The sequence below is a fragment of the Brienomyrus brachyistius genome, chromosome 16 (assembly GCF_023856365.1).
Source record: "Brienomyrus brachyistius isolate T26 chromosome 16, BBRACH_0.4, whole genome shotgun sequence".
Classification (NCBI taxonomy): Eukaryota; Metazoa; Chordata; class Actinopteri; order Osteoglossiformes; family Mormyridae; genus Brienomyrus; species Brienomyrus brachyistius.
Window position 1 is genome coordinate 8,140,236 of NC_064548.1, and position 20,457 is coordinate 8,160,692.

At 42.2% G+C, this 20,457-nt stretch overlaps 1 protein-coding gene across 42 annotated transcripts in view; it reads left to right on the top strand.

Moving 5' to 3' along the window:
- The window catches only part of neb (nebulin), a 73,153-nt gene extending 52,931 nt beyond the window's left edge, over nt 1-20,222 (top strand). For 39 of the 42 annotated variants that reach the window (XM_048978954.1, XM_048978978.1, XM_048978996.1 and 36 more), the window contains 42 exons: nt 197-301; nt 460-564; nt 797-895; nt 978-1,082; nt 1,170-1,274; nt 1,359-1,463; nt 1,548-1,652; nt 1,752-1,856; nt 1,948-2,052; nt 2,598-2,702; nt 2,872-2,976; nt 3,338-3,442; nt 4,383-4,484; nt 4,663-4,770; nt 4,848-4,952; nt 5,038-5,142; nt 5,603-5,707; nt 5,924-6,028; nt 6,294-6,404; nt 6,530-6,640; nt 6,892-6,993; nt 7,267-7,371; nt 7,536-7,649; nt 7,825-7,929; nt 8,182-8,286; nt 8,955-9,059; nt 11,718-11,828; nt 12,059-12,169; nt 12,692-12,802; nt 12,936-13,040; nt 13,249-13,353; nt 13,673-13,777; nt 14,031-14,123; nt 14,499-14,591; nt 15,973-16,065; nt 16,528-16,620; nt 16,827-16,934; nt 17,411-17,597; nt 17,797-17,889; nt 17,989-18,126; nt 18,913-19,016; nt 19,601-20,222. In XM_048978954.1, coding sequence (XP_048834911.1) covers nt 197-301; nt 460-564; nt 797-895; nt 978-1,082; nt 1,170-1,274; nt 1,359-1,463; nt 1,548-1,652; nt 1,752-1,856; nt 1,948-2,052; nt 2,598-2,702; nt 2,872-2,976; nt 3,338-3,442; nt 4,383-4,484; nt 4,663-4,770; nt 4,848-4,952; nt 5,038-5,142; nt 5,603-5,707; nt 5,924-6,028; nt 6,294-6,404; nt 6,530-6,640; nt 6,892-6,993; nt 7,267-7,371; nt 7,536-7,649; nt 7,825-7,929; nt 8,182-8,286; nt 8,955-9,059; nt 11,718-11,828; nt 12,059-12,169; nt 12,692-12,802; nt 12,936-13,040; nt 13,249-13,353; nt 13,673-13,777; nt 14,031-14,123; nt 14,499-14,591; nt 15,973-16,065; nt 16,528-16,620; nt 16,827-16,934; nt 17,411-17,597; nt 17,797-17,889; nt 17,989-18,126; nt 18,913-19,016; nt 19,601-19,774 — 4,566 coding nt within the window. In that variant the 3' untranslated portion in view covers nt 19,775-20,222. The remainder of the gene's footprint in view (nt 1-196; nt 302-459; nt 565-796; nt 896-977; nt 1,083-1,169; nt 1,275-1,358; nt 1,464-1,547; nt 1,653-1,751; nt 1,857-1,947; nt 2,053-2,597; nt 2,703-2,871; nt 2,977-3,337; nt 3,443-4,382; nt 4,485-4,662; nt 4,771-4,847; nt 4,953-5,037; nt 5,143-5,602; nt 5,708-5,923; nt 6,029-6,293; nt 6,405-6,529; nt 6,641-6,891; nt 6,994-7,266; nt 7,372-7,535; nt 7,650-7,824; nt 7,930-8,181; nt 8,287-8,954; nt 9,060-11,717; nt 11,829-12,058; nt 12,170-12,691; nt 12,803-12,935; nt 13,041-13,248; nt 13,354-13,672; nt 13,778-14,030; nt 14,124-14,498; nt 14,592-15,972; nt 16,066-16,527; nt 16,621-16,826; nt 16,935-17,410; nt 17,598-17,796; nt 17,890-17,988; nt 18,127-18,912; nt 19,017-19,600) is intronic. The other 3 variants (XM_048978957.1, XM_048978956.1, XM_048978958.1) reach the window with 3 other exon arrangements.
- Nucleotides 20,223-20,457: the final 235 nt, after the last annotated feature.

The following is a 20,457-nucleotide window of genomic DNA, read 5'->3' on the forward strand; positions in this document are numbered from 1 at the left end:
GCTGAACCTGCCTGGTAAATAAGCTTTATTGAAAAAGAAGCAACACTTGGTCTTAATCAGTATTAAGGCTGCAGTACAATTGAAATTGAGATGCTTCAGAAAAGAATATAACTAAAAGATGGTGCATTCTGGTTAATATGAGTATAGATCTTACTGTATAGTACATAATACACAATCTCCCTGTCATCTTGGGCAGCGTCTCTACCATGAGAAATATCATAAGGAGAAGGACAAGATCCATTCCACCTACGACACACCAGAAATCCACCAAGTCAGGAAGACCCAGAAGGCCATCAGTGATGTGCGTACCTACATCTGTTTAAAAAAATCCATCCACCCACTTCGTTTCAGTATAACTCTTGTTCTGTCATTGTAATTGTAATTTATAAATGGTTGTTCATTTGCAGTAGTATAGTTTTATCATGTTGTTTCATGCAAAATGGTGACTTCTTCCTACAGCTGTGCTACAAAGAAAAGTATTTCAACAACAGAGGCAACATGATTTCTCTACCAATCACTCCACAACTGATGCACTGCCACCACGTCAACGAGATCACCAGTGATGTACGTCCTTTATAATTATTCATTAAAATGCCATTGTATTTAGCTGACTGCCTTAACTATTTTATGTCTGATTCACAAAGGGTGGTGTCATAGAATGTCTCATTTACAATGAGCTTGTAAGGATAAGATTGTTGTCCATAAACTTTTATGCTAATTGGGACTTTATGGGCATCAATAAGGCAGAAATTCCTTTAAATCAATTATAGGCTGACATATGTCTGCATTTTGACAGCTTAAGTACAAAGAGGACTTACAGTGGCTGAGGGGCCTTGGCTGTTTCATGTACGAAACACCAGAGCTGGTCCGCATCCGCAAAATCACCAGGTTCCGGGTACGTACCACAGTGTCAGCGGTCACCTGACCCCACTGTGCTCATGTCCATGTAACATTAATGGGCCTGCTGTCTTCTGAAGGTAAATTACGATGTGGAAGCTAAGAAGATGCGCAGTCAGTACTGCACTGTCCTGGAAACGCCAGAGTATAAGCGTGTGACCGAGCTGAAGACCCATATGAGTGACGTAAGATGACATCTTTCTCATGAGGCGATATTTATTCCACTTCGATCTCAGATGTAACAAGCTGGCCCTGTTATTTCTCCCGTATAGCTGGTGTATAAAGCCAAAGGCAATGAGCAGAAGTCCAAATGCACCACAAACGCGGACCGTCTAGACATCCAGAGAGTCAAGTGGGCCCAGCAGCTGACCAGCCAGGTGCGTCTCTGATGGCTTCAGACGATGGACGGTTAAGCTTCATCGTCACGGCTGTACACTTATACACCACTTTTCCCCTCCAAGTTCCTTTATACCGACCTGGCCTCCAAGGAGAGGGCTCACTACACCCCTGAGATGAACACTCCTGCCATGCAGCACACTCGCAAGATGAAGGTGGTCTTCAGTGAGGTGGGTTTTTGCTGGCTTCATTCTGGGTCTCATACTGCTTGTAATCTGTGGTTGCATATGAACACTGTGAGTCTATCCTTGCAGAAGAAATACAAGGATCAATATGAGAGGATGAAGCACAAGTACACCTCCATCGCCGACACACCGATCGTCATCAGGGCCAAGAAGGCTTACCTCAACTCTAGTGATGTGAGTAGCCCACAATCAATAAACCATTAGCCCTGCGCATCCAGTCTTCATGTCAGTGTTGTTCCTTCCACTGATCATTATGCTTCTCTGTTCCTCCAGCTTCGCTACAAGGAGGCCTTTGAGTTGGCTAAGGGCCGCTACCACACAGTGAAGGATGCTCTGGACATTCTCTACCACCGCAGGGTCACGGATGATATAAGCGAGGTCAGGCTGGTGGCAGAGGAGAAGCGAGAAGAGTCCATGTGGGATGCTGGAGAACTTCCTCCTATGGACACTGTCCTTTGTCTCTCTGCAGGTGAAGTATAGGGAGAAGTACATCAGCTCTTTGGGACTCTGGAGGTCCATCCCAGACCGCCCTGACCTCTTCCACCACAAGATCGTGCGGGACTCCATCAGCACTGTGAGTAGGGCACGTCTTAGTCAAACTGCATTTGCTTTTACAGGTGCTCCTCAACTTACAATGCGGTTACATTAAGGTGAATCCATCATAAGGAGAAAATATCACGAGTCGGATATGATATGATATGATATATTATATATATGATATGATAAATAAATTAGTAAACAACTGATGTCACTGAATAAGTAAATAAAAAATTGCTGCAGCTAGCTAAAAACCGGTAAATGGCAAATAAATAACTACAAGTTTATTTGGTTAAACACAGACAAAAACACTGTACAATACAGTGTTAAACACTGTATGAGATCCTTACACTTTCAATCACTAGAGACTGGAAGAGTGGCTGCGTGGATTCTGCCACGGCCCCGCGTCAGTATTGTACGGCATATTGCTCAGCAGGGACCAGATCAAAATTCAAAGCTGACTACTGAATGGTCATTGCTATCGCACCATTGTAAAGTCAAAATATCATAAGTCATACCATCATAAAGCAAGGAGCATCTGTAAATTTATTTAAGCATTTTTCTACAATCTCTCTACACCAGGTTAAATACAAGGAGGAACTAGACTGGCTGAAGGGTATCGGTTGCTACGTGTGGGACACCCCATTGATGGTGTTGGCAGAGAAGAACAAAACCCTTTACAGTGAGGTAACACGTTCACTACATGCTGCTTTACTAAGGTCATATTCAATTTGCAGAAATGCTAAGGGACCTGTAGTCTTGTGCTGTGTAATCAGCTAAGCTTTAAAGTAATAAACAGACTTTCCTGAACATTGTTTAATGGTCATTTCACATTTGTCTCGTCTTTTGCTGACAGAGGATATATAAAGCATCATTTGAGACAAACAGAGGTAACTTCAGGTATACCTGTGACACGCCATTCTATCGTGCCATGAAGAATGCCTCCGTTGTAACCGATCATGTGAGTTAAATACTACTTAATTCAATATATATCACTATCACTGTTTCCAAATGTCATAAACTGCAGTAGGCTATGTAGTATGTACTAACCCATTATGGAGCGTGTGCACCAGTTAATTATGCAGTAATGCTCTCATACACATTTTTCTTCCGCATATTATGCTTTTTCATTTTTATTTAGGATGCATTCCGGAACACAATGTATTATAGAAAGATCATTCATAAAGTCATACAAGCCTGTTCTGCAGGAGATAATACCAACTGAGCTCCGTCTTATTCCACTGCTTATGTCAAACATTTTTGGCATCTTGAGAAATCAAGCTAGAATTCACAGATTACTGTGAACTTTCCTTGACTCACAGAAGCGGTACCGGTCCAGAGCCATGGAGCTCCTAAAGAGTGGCTGCAATGAGCTTTTCCGGCCGGACATCCTTGGAGCCATGTACAACTCCAGCATGTGGAGCCAGGTTAGCATCCCTGTTTCTGCCTCTGCCTCCCCAAGCAGTAACTGGATATGCTTCCCTACGGAGACCTAACATGTGGCCCCTAATGCTTCTCCACTTCCTACAACCTGGGAGTCATGGGATGCACATGACTTCCTTCCCCCCTGTGCTAAAAATGACAAAAGCCATCCCCATTGTAAATATACCACACCACTCATCAACCCCGCAAATTGTTCTGTGCAATTGTCACTCACCTAAAAGCATAACGACTGATTATATCCGGGGTACTGAACCGGCGGACTGCGTTTGAAACACAGTTTAATCTGAACTGTAAGGTGAATGTAAGGTGTTCTCTCTACCCACCTCGTAAATTTTATCATTGGTCACCCCTCACACCCCCACCATCTCCCTTGAAAAGCTTTTACAACTCGCCCATTGCCTGTACCTGTATGCTATGTATGGACTAACCTGAGCATTGCTGCATAGAGGACATAGAAATAAACGGAGCCATAGAGCACCATGATAAAAGAACAGAACAGAATGGAACAGAAGAGAGGTACATTTTTCATCCCTTCCCAATTACTGAAACTTATGCAAAGGGGTAATTTCCTAAGATAAGACAAAGGTATAGACATGAGTAAACATGTAAAATAGGCAATATCTGTTATATATAGCCAGAATATACAAAGCTACTTTCACTTTTAGATGTTTCTATTTACAGTATTTGTAGTGATCATATTTTCAAAAGTACTGTGAGCATCTGCCAGATTGGCCCTGACCACTGTATCTTTCTTTGGAACAGTGATCTACCTGAAGCACAGATAATATGACTCTGATCTAGAAGCGCTAAGTAAAGGCACACTCATCACTTAACAGCTTCACAGTAAATAATGGTAACCAATGGTAACCAATACTGAGAAGTGTCAGTGATCAAGGCAGTGGTGACTATGCTTTTCTCCGTCAGTGGAGGTACAAGGAGAAGTACCAGCGCACCAAGGACAAGTACACCACAGTGCTGGAGACCCCCGAGCACGACATGCACGAGCGCAGCAAGAAAATCAGTGACGTGAGTGCCACCTCCCCCCCAGATGTACCAGCTGCAAGAGACAAATAATCGACATCTATGCATTTTCAAAGAAAACGGTAGAAACAGTATGACACTTACTGTATATCATTGCTTCACAGGAGTTCCCACCATGTAGCTCTCGTATGCGCCACTATTGTGCCAATGATTTTTTTTCCAGATCATATATAAGATGGAGTACAATAGAAACAAGGCCACGGCCTACACCCTGGGCCATGACACCCCACTCCAGCTGCACATGAAGAAGGTCAAGGATCTTCAGAGCGTGGTAAGGCGCCCCATTCACTGCTCAAGCAATCCGAGTCTGAAGACCATCACTAAGGGCTGAAATATCTCTCCCCACAGCAAAAGTACAAAGAGCAGTATGAGAGTGAGAAAGCTCACATCAACATCGCTTCTGATGCTCATGAAATCCGGGCCGCCAAGGAGGCCTACAAGAACATCAGTAATGTAAGACTTTCATTCATGCTGATTTGTTGGTTTTCAATCAGTGCTGCCATAGAATATTTTGCACTGATGGGCTGCTTCAATTTAGCTTGACTACAAGAAGAAATATGAGGCCACCAAAAACAAGTGGATCTGGACTGTGGACAGGCCAGACTTTGTCCATGCAGCAAAGACCTCTCTTCAGCAGAGCGATGTAAGTAGCCCCTTCTCTGGAAGAATACGGCTTGAATTTCTGCTCAGAACAGCTAACCAGCCATCTATTCTACTGCTCTACAGCTTACAGCTATTCTAAGCAACCAAAGCAAAAAAAAAAAAAAACAGAATAATATAAGGCCCATTATACTATTTTACTAACGAGTTACAATGATTGTTGATACTCAATACTATTTGTGGTTCAGACTAGATAATAATATAATGTGTTTTTCTTTACTTTTTATAATTCAGTCATTTGCCATGATTATCTTCTGAAATATTCCTTAAAATTTGCTCACATATAACAAAGAACAACTTATTATACTGGAGGCACAGAAAGGCTGTAACGCTAGAGATCACTTCCCCGTTATTTCTGCTCAGTAACATGTACATAAGAAAGTCAGTAGTGTTACGCTCATATGCAAATCCGGTGTTGGAGCCTGATCATGGCTTCCCTACAGGTAGAGTACAAGTATGACAAGGAGATGCTGAAGGGCTGCAAGACCTCTGTGGTTGACGACAAGCTCCTGACCCTGATCAAGCAAACTGGCCAGCTGGCCAGTGAAGTAAGTGCAGCACTTCACACTGACACTTAGACGCAGACATTTCGACAATTAGCCTCTCATACAGGCAGAATCTTCACTGATTTAACATCTGTGTGCAAATAGGACAAATGCTATGGGTTATGGTTAGAAATGCTCTGGGAACAGTGCGGCTGCTGTTAGGGGCTCTGTGGTGCCCCTACATATCATAACATGCAATGCTGAACTCTGTTTCAACAGGTCAAATACAAGGAGAAGTATGAGAAGGCAAAGGGAAACTACCAAACTGTTCCTGACACCCCTCACATGCTCCATATCAAATCAGTAGCCTCCCTCTCATCTGTGGTAAGGAACTATTATTTAAATGTACATTTATGCAGAATATATACTCCACCATTTTTTTGTTCTCCATGCTGTGTTATCATCCAGCTTCTTCATAAGCCTCTGTAGATCTCAGTACACTCTTGGGATAATTATCCATTATATACCAGTAAACCAGTGCACTATGTGTGATTCCACGGGCCACACCATGACTTGTGCTTGAAGTATCACGTATGCCTGACGTCGGTGAATGCAGAAATGTCGAACAAATGTCCTGCTGCCTCTCCAGAGCAAATATAAGGAGGCCAGCAAGAAGCAAATGCAGTCTGGCTCCTTTACAACGCTGCCGGAGACTCGGGAGACTGCCCACGGGAAGGAGATGTCCAAACTGGTCAGCGAGGTGAGCTTGCTGGGGGGGGGGGGGTCCCCAGCTCTGGTTGAAAAGCCTGGGAATAAGACATAGAATAGTCACGCTTTTTGCTGCTTCACTGTATATATGGCTGGTGATGCTCTGTCTCAATACAGAAAAAATACAAGCTGAAGTTTGAGAAAGAAAAGGGCAAGTCCCAGTACAACAACATGATCGTCCCCCCTAATGTGCAGCATGCAATGGATGTGGCCAAGAGCCAGAGCAACGTGAGTGACTCTCACTCTCCCCTTATTGGTCCACTGTTGAATAACATTCCCTCCAAGACCAATGTATTGTGAAGCAACCAGGAACTGGAAATATCATGATTCTGTTAATCTAAATAGAGTTAATCTGTTGTGGGAATGTAACCTGATATTCATATACAGTGGGTAGTCTTGACGCTTTTCTTAATTTTCATTGACAACCAGAGTTTTGGCATATGGCATAAAAAACCCACTTTTCTCTCATGCTGCTCCAGGTGGCCTATAAGCAGGAGAGAAAAGCTAAGCTGCAATACACACCAGTGGCAGACCGGCCTGATATCAGGAAGGCCACCCAAGCTGCCAAGCTCATCAGCAACGTAAGCCCCCGAGGAAGCAGCCCTGGCTACTGACCACCAGCTACTCTCACGATCACACCATGCTTAGCTTAGAGATCATCAAATCATTTAATTATATGAAAGAATTCTGAGCTGCAGTAGTTTGTCAGCACTGTTTGACAGAAACTGTAGGATGTTGAAGGAAAACTGCACATCAGCAAGAAACCCTCCAAAATTCCAATTTGTGGGAAAACAATGAGAGATCCTAAAATAAACTGCTCAGTGATCATGACTCCACTCTGCCGCCCTTCACAGGTGGGCTACCGGGACAAGGCCCGTGAGGAGGCCAGTCGCGGGGGGTCACTGGCTAACCGGCCTGATATCACCCTCGCCACTGAGGTGTCCAAACTCACCAGCCAGGTACGGATTCGCGTAGGATGATGACCTTCCTGCTGTATTTTTAGGAACCAGTTCTCTGCAGTAATGAATCAAGACAGATTCCAACATTCCAGCATCTCTCGTTATCTACATGAAAGAAGATTACTGAAGGTCACTGCAGTGCGACCACTGTCACTTTCCAACAGGTCAGGTACAAGGAGAAGTTTGATAAGGAGATGAAGGGGCAGAGGCCACAGTATGACCTCAAGAGCAGCAAGATTTACCAAACTCTCAAGGATGCCAATACTCTCGCCAGTGAGGTGAGTACTTGAAGGGACAGATTTACAAGGCCTTCACATTAAAGCTGTTATAATACTGACGATCTTAATTATCATATAAAAGAAAACAAAACACTAATATTAATATAACGCTGTCTGCCAGAAGGAATATGAGGATGACTCGTGTTTATATCTGCCTCATTATGACCTGCCTTAGGTGAAGTACAAGACAGACCTGAAGAAGATCCACAAACCTGTAACAAACATATCTGAGTCTCTGTCCATGCAGCACAGCCTGAGCACCAGCAAACTGTCCAGTGATGTAAGAGCTACCTGAAGCCTAAGCGTACCTATCGCTCTTTTCTAACCCAAACCCTACCTGGTACTTCTGACTAACCATAACTGTCTTTTACTCTAGTACTCTAGTAAATTACATTTACTAGCATAAATTGCAAGTATTACTAGCTTGCAGGATAAATTAAAGTGATATTTTCCTTTTAAAAGTGATATGTGCCTTTATTTTGCTGTTTTTGTAACTTATTGTATTAAGTGACCTTTCCAAATCCCCCCTTAGTATCAGTACAAGAAGAAATTTGAGGAGAGTAAAGGTCGCTATCACATGATTCCAGACACACCTGAGCAGATCCATCATAAGGAGGCTTCAGAACTGCAGAGCCAAGTAAGTGAGCAAAACATTGGGAGTCATGAAAAGCCCCCAGTTGCTCCACGTTACACTCCCAGACCCTCACTGCTGATCCTCTGATGATTCCTACCACGTTAAGCTCAGTCAGTCCAGGCACACTTCTGTTTATGCCATGACGTTTCACTGCATCATGTGTGGCTGATGTTGATGGTAATTGTTTGGAACAGAAAGGACAGATAGGGCAGTGAGTGAGAAGTAGGCAGCCAAAGACCCTCAGCAGAACAGTCGAGATAAAAGCATCAAGCATAATAAAGCAACATTTCAACAGCAGGTACAAAAAGCAGATGGAGAGACTCAGTGATTACAGTACATTCGGGTTCCATCCTGAGATAGACAGTGCTGCTTACACTGCAGCAAGACAACAGTCATCCTTACACCTCATAAGTTTGCCCTGTACAGTAATATTAACAAACCAATGCGTAATCCTATGATGACCTCTGATCACATCATATTCAACCTCATTCGTACTAAGACAGCAATATTACACCGCAACCGTGATTAAAGTCTGGAACATCTGGATTTGTTTTTCCGTGACTGTTTTTATTGGCTGAATCCATCCCACAAATCCCAGAACATATTGTTTAGAGAAGGTCAGGCTCCAGAACTTTGTGGGGGATTACTGAGAACTTGTGATGCAATTCCAGGTAAAGTACAAGGAGAAATATGAGAAGGAGCGTGGCAAGGCCATGCTGGACTTTGAGACGCCTTCGTATATGTCAGCTAAAGAAGCCCAGCAACTGCAGAGCCAGGTGAGAAGTTAAACATATGGACACCTGCTTTATGTGCTGGGTAACAATGTGATGGAGAGCTGGTTACTTTAGTAGACCAACCAGCTCATGTACCAATCATCTGTTATCCATACTAAGCGGATGTACTTAGACTGAGCTATTCTGTGAAGGACTCATATTAACCCAAGGACGCAGGTCATATTAATTACATATAATGCATTTTTAAATTATACTGATGCTCAAATAGTGCAGATTATTCCTGGGTCCCTTAAAATGAATAAATGGTTAGTTTAATCACAATATGCAGTACAACAGTAACCAGATCTTCAGTGTTTGAATTTCACAATAATAGAAAGACAGTATATTTGATTCGCACATATGCAACAGTTTAAAAATGTTTAAAACTAACCATGTCAAATACAAATTTGATTTAATAAGAGCAAAAAAAGGAGAGCCGGTCCCTGAAGCATTTCTTTCAAATGTATTCAAACATTCACTCAAAAGTAATTAATAGAAGAGCTCCAGTGGGAAAACTGTATGCACAAGGGCTCTGCAGGACCACAGCAGAGAACTGTGGCCTAACAAATGGATATTGTTATATGTGGAGTATCGGTACCCTATAGTAACTGCATGCTTAAAGAGCTGCTACCACAGCTACATCAGTTCATATTAGAGGGCCTATGACAGTGTGAAGCACAGTAGACTTCCCAGTGCGTTCAATACTTCACAGGAAAGGTTACAGTGGAATGTGTGGATCGATACTAGACTTGGATAATATGATGGTATTACGGTATACCCTGGTATTTAAAAATCCCAAAAGCATTATTTTTAATTCCCTCAAAAATAGACACTTCTCTTCAGGGGCAGTTCTGGGGATGGTTAATTGTAAAATGTGACTGCAAAGCATTTCATAAACTTAATATAGTAAAACTGCAGATTGCGAGCATAATTCATTCCGGAAGCGTGCTTGTAATCCAAAGCACTCGTACATCAAAGCGAATTTTCCCATTAGAAATAATGGAAACTCTGATCATTTGTTCCACAACCCAAAAATATTCATATCAAAATGATTAATACAAAATACAAAGTAAAAATACATAAAACAAATTAACCTTTGAAAAGAATCGTGGATGGTGTGAGGGAGATGAGATAGAGAAGAAGAGGAGGGTTATTTTGTAGGACGACTTTCACTATAAATAATGGAATCACTGCTATCTGTTGGCTCACTGGAATCTTTTACTTTTTGTGCAACTTTAACAAAGAACCTATCCAATGACAGCTGCTTTTGCCTCCTTTTCGATTTCACAGAATTGTGGACATTGCATTGTCGTTAAACAGATTCAGATTCGCACTGCTACGCCCTTATTCGGGTGATGCTTTTCTACTAAATTTTGACTATATGAGTGAGGCACGCCGACTGACACCAAGCATGGGACATGATTACCCACAATCCGGCAACATAAGAGACAGAGAGAGAGAGAGAGAGAGAGAGAGAGAGAGAGAGAGAGAGAGAGAGAGAGAGAGAGAGAGAGAGAACCATCTGCTCAGTTGTGATCACGTGACGCTAGGTAGACAAAGAGTACACGTAATACTCATATTGCAAGACCTTGCTTGTTTATCAAGTTCAAATTTACTTAAAAATTTAGCTTGTCTTGCAAAACACTCGCAAACCAAGTTACTCGCAATCCGAGGTTTGACTGTATTAGCATTCTAGTGTAAGTAATACTTGGAGGACATTGAGGTCAAATGCATCTGCCCCCCCCAGCAGAACAACTGGCCCTGGTCTGCAAGCTCCCAGCTGAAATGATCTAAAACCACCACTACTGTTCTTTCTATTAAACTGGTGCATTGAGAGATGCAGTATTGAGACAATATATTGTAGTGAACAGCGTTAGCAGTGACTGGAGCCTGATTTAAGTAAAACAAACAAAAAAAACAAACCAAAGAATAACACACATGCTTCAATTCATGCCACAAAAACAAAATGTTCCATGAATGTGTTGTAAACTGTTTGAACATGTGCAGGATATGAGAAACCTAGTGAGCACACAGTCGCAGATCAGGCAGTGACAGTGGTTGAACAGACAAAGAGTGATTTTTTTTAACTCTTCAACAAGGAGCTGTTTCCTCGTTTCCCTACCACTCAACTCCACGCTGATGAGTCACTTTAGGCTCTCTCTAATTCTGGAGTTCACAGTAGCCTACATGATTTATTTATTTATTTAAATACTGTTATATACAATATACTGGGGTAAAATGTCTAGAAAGTATGACACTATGAAAAGACACATACAGCACTAAATTGATACTGAAATGTTGATTCTTTCGAAAATGATGTTTCATTTTGAGAACAAATTCAATGATATTTCAATATTTTACTTGGTAATTTAAATGTTTATATTATTATAGGCAGCAGGACATGAACTTGTACCATGCAGGGCGCCCATAAGGTGGCAGACTTTCAGGGGCACAGACACTAGGGTCGAGGGAAATGGAATGATCGATCTGCCTGCAACCATGCCATCAGAGTTGGGCTGGCACCAAATATAGGAATCAGAATTGGTATCAGTGATACCACCCTTGGTATTGAACTGGACTGAAAGGAAATCAGTGATATCATCCATCCCATCAAGTTGCCAGTGCTGCCCCCCATCTTAATTTTTTCGTATTGGTTGACAGAAAGATTATAAGAAGGAGTATGAGGAGTCCATCAAAGGGAGGAATCTCTCTGGCCTGGAGGTCACCCCTGCCATGTTGCACGTCAGACATGCCACCAAAATCGTCAGCGAGGTAAACTCCATCAACTGCCGTCATGCCAAAATCACCACGTCATGCCTGAGAGGAATGATCTCTGCTCAATTGTCCGACTCATTTGATTTCACAGTCAGTATTGGCATCGTATTACTGACTTTAGAGGAGTTTCTCTAACAGACCTATGATGGCTGGGAGTTCGGTCCTCTGTGTAAATATACCTGTGTACTGTTTGCTCAATGTCTCTCTCTCCTTTTTTTACCATACAGAAAGAGTACAGGAGGGATCTAGAGGAGGGGGTCAAGGGTAAAGGTTTAACGGTCCTGGACGAAACTCCTGAACTGTTGAGAGCAAAGAATGCAACCCAAATTCTGAATGAGGTATGGCTGCCATAGGTTTGGTCACCATCATCATGGCTACCAGTCTGGCTAAAGATGGTGTCTTTTGGTTATTCCCCAGTTAACAGGCCTGCTCCTCCCCCAGTGACATCAATAAGTTTATTCCCATGACTAAACTCCCCCAACCCCATATTAACAAAACATTGCAATCGACATACTCATTTTGGTAGGTTCCGCTATGTTTCCTTTTCTCACTGGTTGTAAATAAGTTGGTAAGTTTTCTCATTAGCAAAGGGACAGATAACTGCTAACTTCTGCTAAAGTCTTTCTAAAGTCACATAACTTGTGATATTATCATATTCATCCCCCACTGTGCTTTACCATTCTCGCCACTATTCTGATGTGAGGTATTTATACATTTCCCCCCACATTCATGTCAAAGATTTCGCGTTATATTTAGTGTATAATAATGTCAAATATTTTTGATAGCAGGTTGTCTTTCGTAACGGATACAAACTAACCGAGTCACATAACACAGAACTACTGCTAACGGGTTTTTTGCAGAGAGAATACAAAAAGGCCCTGGAGAATGAGATTAAGGGCAAAGGGATCACCATAGCAACAGACACCCCAGACTTCATGAGGGCAAAGAATGCCACCGACATCCTCAGCCAGGTGAGTGACTTAAATTTTACATTGTAAAGGTCTGCATTAACCCGTTGTTACTACACCAGCCCCTGCTGTGAGATCACGCTCGGGAACTAACCCAACTGCCTACGGATACCAAAGCAACACCTCTGCTCCTCAGACAAAGTACAAGCAGACAGCTGAGCAGGACCGAGCCAGCTACACAACGGTGACCGACACACCTGACATCATCCACGCTCAGCAGGTCCGAAACCTCGTCAGCCAGGTGAGGACGCTCGCACACTGACGACACCCTTACAGCCGAGAGAAGAAGAGTATTTTAACACCATAAATAACACACTTATAAATGTGTATATTATATATATGAAGTAACCTCACTGCCCTATAGAGATATACTCTATGTTTCTAGATACCAAAGTCTACAGCAGTATTATGGTTTATGAGGACACTTTTGTTCACTGCATTATTGACAGAAAAAGTACAAGGAGGACGCTGAGAAGAGCATGTCTCACTACGTGCCGGTACTGGACACGCCCGAGATGCAGCGATTCCGTGAGAACCAGAAGAACTTCAGCACGGTAAGCGGTGAAAAGGCAAATGGATTGTGTTTGTGTATCGTGCCAAGGCCCCTCTGCCCCTCTGGTGGTGATGTGTCTTGTGTTGTGGAGCAGTGTGCCATTTGGATTTAGGAGTATTAAAAAAACAAGGCAGTGAATAACACATCACCTACCAATAAATTATTTTGTCATATTCTCTCATAAAGAATTGAACTTTTTAAAATGGGTAATTGTGTTTTCTGTTTTCAACAATTTGGGAGTGGAGAGTGTTTTTTTAAAACCTGTTCTTTCATGGTGACTTTTGGAGCTTTATAACTTTTTGTGCTCTTTCTCCCTGTAGCTTCAGTACCAGACTGACCTTAAAAACAATCGGGGAAAAATGTCTGTCATAAAGGACACCCCGGAAATGCAGCGTGTTAAAGACAATCAAAGGAATTTCAGCTCGGTACTTGTTCCACTTCTTTTAATTCTTCTCTTTTGTCTTTCTTGTCTTCTTTTGTTTTTTTCTGTTTTCTTTTCCCTTTTCATTCGCAGCATAGGACCTGTGTTTTTTGGCATTCACATATAATTACGCGGCTGTCTTGCATAAAACCGTGATATAATGTCCAACAGAAACCTGTCACACGTTCCAGCTTGTCTTTGTACTTTTAGCAACAGAGAGTATCTGTACTCATGCTCATGGTGCTGTTCTATTAAAGATATTGTACAAAGAGGAACTGGGCGGTGGAACAGCTGTAGCAGAGACCCCAGAGATGGAGAGAGTTAAACGCAATCAGCAAGCAATTAGCACGGTACACTAGTGTTGTTAACCCATCCCCATACCCAGTGATTTTAAAACTGTTATCAAGTGTTTGGATAAGTCCTTCTGATTCCCAATTAAACAACCCATAATGATCACTCTCCTTGCATTTAGCATTAACACAAATGTTGTTCTTCATTTAAAATAAAACATATTGAAATTAAACACCTAGCAATGTAAAGCTTTATATAGTTAGCTTATGAATAAAGCATGCTCATATATTTTTTTGGCTTAGGTTTCACTATTTAAGCATCAATGATTCTTCCATGTAGCTGTGCTCCTTGTCCTGTTTAATGTTGTACTGTCACTGTTTAATGTGCTGTCCTGTGTGGTCTTATTCCTCCATTGTGGGACTCATCCTGAGTAGATAAAGTACAAGGATGCATTGGGTCAAGGTACAGCCATCCCAGACCTCCCTGAGGTGAAACGGGTTCGGGAAACCCAGAAGAACATCAGCTCGGTAGCACCCCCTTGTGTTCACCTAGTGCTCCTGATAGTGACTTCCCACACTGTCCTCTCCTTTGCTTCAACACTTCCCAGAAACAGACCTGATAAACTCCTCCCAAAAGTTTCCATCTGTAGACCTCCCATCCCCTTGACCTTTCCTTGTTTTTGTATTTTGAGTGCAATTATTTATTTACTTACTCTGCCATTTGTTTGCAAATGCCCCAGCAAACAAATGAAAATCTTTTGGGATTCCCCTTCCTAGACCCCACTAATAAGTATTACATGCAAAGACACATTTCACTCAAAGGAAATGTCAGTGAATATAAGATCAAATGTATGGTGCAGCGTCTCAAAGCACTGCATTGTCACTCTGGCCCTAACTGTAGCGATCGAGGCATAGTCTAGCATAGCCATGCCTTCCAGTCAGAGGCAGAGTTTTCATAGTTTTGTGGTATGTCTGGTCTGACTGTATTCAGCACTCAGTTATCAGTGAAATATCTATTGCAACTGATCCACTTGATAAGCATTAAAGCAGCTGTCATTTGTAGCATGTTTTTTCCCCATTCAAAGCACAGAGTATGAGAGATGTGTTTTATTTATTTGCTGTTTGCTGTGAAACCTTTCGAGTAACCTCTGCTAATCCTGCCATCTCTATTTAGTATCATTAAAGATTCTTTACATAATTCCAGCAAGAACAGGATACACTACAGTATCACTTATACAGGGGATTTTATGAGAATGTTCATGGATAATTGGAAGTGTTGCGTATATGTGTGTGAAAATGTGAATATGTTTCTCTCTTCTACAGTCCCCCTGGCCTTTCAACTCAATTAGGGTGTCACATCGGACTTGTCAACACAAGTCATACAGAATTTTTCAGAACAAACTAACAACATTGAAATCACCGAGTCATCGTCATAACCACATACACTAAGAGTACTCAATACATTTCTTGGAGGTACAAATTCCAGCAATGGCACAAAGCCATTGGTGACAGTAATTTTCAACTGGGGGAGGCAATGTGATTGCGTTGTCCAGACTAAATTGTGTTTCGATCCACCAGTTGAGTACCCCTGGTATACACAGTTCCTGAAATGTGTAACTAAACTCTAACTGGTCATAGAGGATCCAGTTTGTTTTAGTGGTGTTCTGATAAGGTAGTAACATTAAGAAACAGAATTTGTTTGGAAACAAAGTGCACATTCACTTTTAGAAGAACAAGAGCCCTTAAATATGTGTTAACCCACTGAACATGCTAACTAGCTTCATCACTATGAATGTTCTGTGTCATTGCAGAGGTACGCTACGGTGTCACATTCCCTATGACATCATCATCTGAGCACTGTGTTCTCATTATTTGTTTCCTCTTTCCACATGGAACCACCCATGGCTAGATAAAGTACAAGGAGTCAGTGGGCCAAGGTACAGCCATCTCAGACCTCCCTGAGGTGAAACGGGTCCGGGAGACCCAGAAGAACATCAGCTCGGTAGTACACCCTCTTGTGCCCTATTTCTTGAATAACAGAAATATCTGACATCTCCCAAGCTCAGCAGATCCTATCCATTATGTCTACATGGTGACAAACTGCTCAATGTACTCTAGCCATGTTTTTCCACTGATGTTCACACCTAATGGATGCTGCCATCCCTTCCACCAATAGGAAACCCTCCTCATACTGCTTGAAGATGACATTGCTTGGTTTATGGCTGCTTTTAATTTTTTTAATTTGTTCGTCCTACTTATCTCAGTATTGACACCCCTCATTATAACTTGTGTTGACGGTACAATTAAGGTGTTTTAAGTATAAGTTGCACTCCAATTACAGCATGATAGCCGACTGGTTTCAGAATCAAAATCAGAATATTTTTATTATCCGGGAGGAAACTGCTTCAATAGCTGGTTGAAGTCTGGTCTTTCACTGCCTCCATTATGTGCTTCTGTCCTGCAGGTGATGTATAAGGACAACGCAGCGAAGGGAACCCCAGTCATGTTCACACCCGAGATGGAGCGAGTCAAACGCAACCAAGAACACATTAGCTCGGTATTCTCCTGCAACAGCATGTTCAACCTAGAGCATGAGTTTAAGCATGCCGTTTATGTTATTATCTTTGTTCTCCCTCAGCTGAACTGGGAAAGTAGCTCCTTTAACCACTCCATGTTACTGAAATAACCCCTCTTTCTTTAAAATATGAGATGCTACAGAATGTTCTGTAATATGGTGCTTTACCCCATGGTTTCCATCCATAGGTACTGTACTCTGATAGTTTCCGCAAGCAGATCCAGGGCAGAGCTGCTTTTGTGTTAGACACCCCTGAGATGAGGCGAGTCAAGGAGACCCAACGCAACATCTCCGGAGTGAGTATCTGACCTCTGTTCATTCCTCTACTAACTTGATGCATTTTTATGATTCCTGAATTTTCTTATGTTGCATTTCTGGTAATTAAATAGTCTTATTGGGTTCTTGCTTTGTCAAAAGTTGTTTTCTAGCTCCTGCTCTGATACTGCTTACACTTATACCTGGGCATTCACTGGAGGCTCAGCCTAGTTACACTTATACCTAATTTACAAACATATGTGCTGTAAAAGTGACAAGTACTATTTGCTTCACTTGTACAACAAAGCATTGTAAAAAGTAAATGTAATAATCATCCAGCATATGCCTGGACATGTTATCTTTCCGGCATATTTGTTTATATTCTCATTATGAATAATTTGTAAGCTGCTGCCTCATATGTGGTCATTCTGACATTGACACTCATACCAGATGTTTCAGAGGTATCATAGGGTTTGGGGTTGAAATTTCTGAGTGCAGTACTCACGGTTTCCATTAGGTGGTGTACCACCAAGAGTTTGAGAAGAACAAGGGCAGCTTCACGCCCGTCGTGACCGACCCCATCACTGAGCGTGTGAAGAAGAACACGCAAGATTTCAGTGACATCAACTACCGTGGAATCCAGAGGAAAGTGGTGGAGATGGAGAGAAAAAGGGCAGAGGATCATGACCAGGATACCATCACAGGTTAGCACGTTTGTCTGTATTAAGCTCCACTGCAAAGAGTCAATGCAAACGGCCACTGAAGTAGCTAAGGAATGTAACTCATTCAGAAGTGTCTTTATCAAGGAGAGTCACGAACCATTCAAATTAACCAATAAATTCCGCAGCTTATTTCCTCATTTCAAAGTGGCAGAGATCTTGAACCTTATCACTGTCTCAACAGACTTGCGCGTGTGGCGCACCAACCCTGGCTCAGTCTTTGACTATGACCCGGCAGAGGACAACATCCAGTCCAGGAGTCTACACAAGATGTCAGGTAGGAGTCAAAGCCCCTCAGAAATGCATCAGGCTGGCACAAGGTACAGGACCATGATCTAAAACATGCCCCCACCATCCCAACCCTTACATTATGCAGTCCAAGCCCAGCGGCGCAATAAGGACCTTTCCCGATCCACCAGCATGCTAATCCCAGGGGATGAGAAGTCAGAAGTTTCTGAGAACGCAGACCACCAGCTGTCCCAGTACAGCAACGGCTTTGGCAGCTCATCTCTAGGTGAGCTTGGAGACTGTGTATAATTCAAATACGCTATAATATAGTACTGCATATAAAATATAGCTTATTGTAGTTTCGCTGCTGCATCTCGTTGGCTAATTTTTAACAGTTTACCATAATTTTTGGCAGTTTACCATATATGAGTTTATATTTGTCATTGAGAGAAAATGAGTTTTTCTCATCATGGTTTCTGTGCACATAGCAATAGCCTCAGGCAGCTAGCCAGACACACACATGTTACTGCAAGAGTTGGCATAGTTTTAATTTTTCCATATGTTGTCATGTCTAAAAAAACAAAATGAATACTATAAGTAGACTACTTGATTACTATGTCTGAATTATTTAAACAGTATTTGTACAGGAATGATTCTGTCCCAAGCTTTTTGATACATAAGCAGTTGATCACTATAACCATGATCACTATAAGCAGTTCCCACTGTATTTTCATTTAAACATGGATGCACTTCTTATTTAAATTTAATAATAAAGCACCTCCATAAGGGTCCAAAGATTCTATCTGTCATAGTCCTTTATTCAAAAAACAAAAAAGTACCTGTTAGCTCGGTGTTCATCTGTGTTTAACCCATGCATTTCAACACACAAACTTCTTACACATGGTTCACAGCTTTCACTAAAAGCTTGTTTTTTGAGCAGTTGTGGCAGTTGCTTACTATTCCCTGCGGTTGGCTTGTCAATGTTGCGGTATTGTGATATTGCGGCTATCACAACAGCCAAGTGCTTAAGCACTGCAGGCCAGTCAGACAGTCGGTTCTTTTTGTTGCTCAGGGTATCGGCAGACCAAAACTGTGGAGGTACAGCAAAGGTCATCCTCTGTGGCCACACAGCTGACAGCACCATCCTCTGTCCCCTCTCACCCTTCTACCACAGGGGTAAGTAGTGAGAGCAAGGAAATGAACTTGCCAAGCCAGCTCCAAGTCTGTATATACTATAGCAGCAGGAGTTCAGGGGCACAGCTGGCCGTTGCTGTATGGTGCCCCCTACAGGCTGGCTGCAGCCCCTTCCATCACCTGACAAGAGACCTTTCTATAGAATAGAGTCCCTGCTTTATTTTTGAGCACTTCTGTGTTTCATTACTTCTGTTGTTAGTAAAATGTCCCTCTTTCCTCCACAGTAGGGGTTCCCAACAACTGGACTACAGGACACTACAGTCCCTATCCTATATTGATTGTTTAAAAGCCATGATACATGAAAATATCTTTTCTTCCCATATTTGTGTAAAGATGTTGTACCCCCCTGCTCAGCAAAAGTCTCAGTCGGGACCCCCCCACCCCACCCCCACAAGTATTTACACAATGCCTTTTATTTATGCAGTTAAACTGGTAATTAAATTGCAAAGTAACCACCGACGTAATGAAGTGGCCACACATCTGTCGAGCTGATGTAAATGTGCCTTACTGCCCTCCCTTAAGCTACACATTACAATGCTTTCGCCTTCTGTGGCTGCCTGTTGCAGAAAACCGTCCGTGCCATGTATGACTATGCAGCTGCAGACGACGACGAGGTGTCGTTCAAAGATGGAGACGTTATCATGAATGTGCAGTCCATCGACGAGGGCTGGATGTATGGAACCGTGCAGCGCACCGGCAAGACCGGCATGCTGCCTGCCAATTACGTGGAAGCAATCTAAAGGCAGGCAGCATCCGGCATGTGTGTCGCTCATACGCTCATGCATGTATGGTAGCACGACACATGCCATGCCAGGCAGACTTCAAAAACATGCTGTATAATTAGTATTTTGTAATCTGCCATACCATTCTGCTGTAAAACGCCTTTAAAAACATTTGTTTTGTTCTATAACAGAGACGAATCCAAGGAACACTGATAATTTAATAAATGAATAGCTGACATTTAAGTTATTGGAAATTCAAAGAGAAGACTGGCTAAATCTGTCCTTGCTACCCTTTATGGAAGCTAATATTTGTTAAGTAAAATTTAAAAAAAAGGAATTTTAAAAGAAAAGGCAAGCCCCTCCCCTTCTGTGGTGAAGTCTGACCATTAGTTCATGCATGGCATGTTGTATCCTAGGGGCAAATGTATACCTACAATAGATAATAAAACACATTTAGATTCTGCAATACTGCAGTGTTGTGTTGTGTATTGGGGACAGTTTGGCTTAGCGTGGAAAGCAATACGTTACATGCAGGAAAACAAAGCTACCAGGTACATTTGTCAAACAGATGTACTTTCCCACCTTATTGCACTTATACCATTGGATATAAACTTAAATTTAAGTTAAATGAACCAATCACTCATGGTGGGGTGGTCCAATGAGTGCATATATAAGAGCGGCTGGAGGAAGCATACACATTC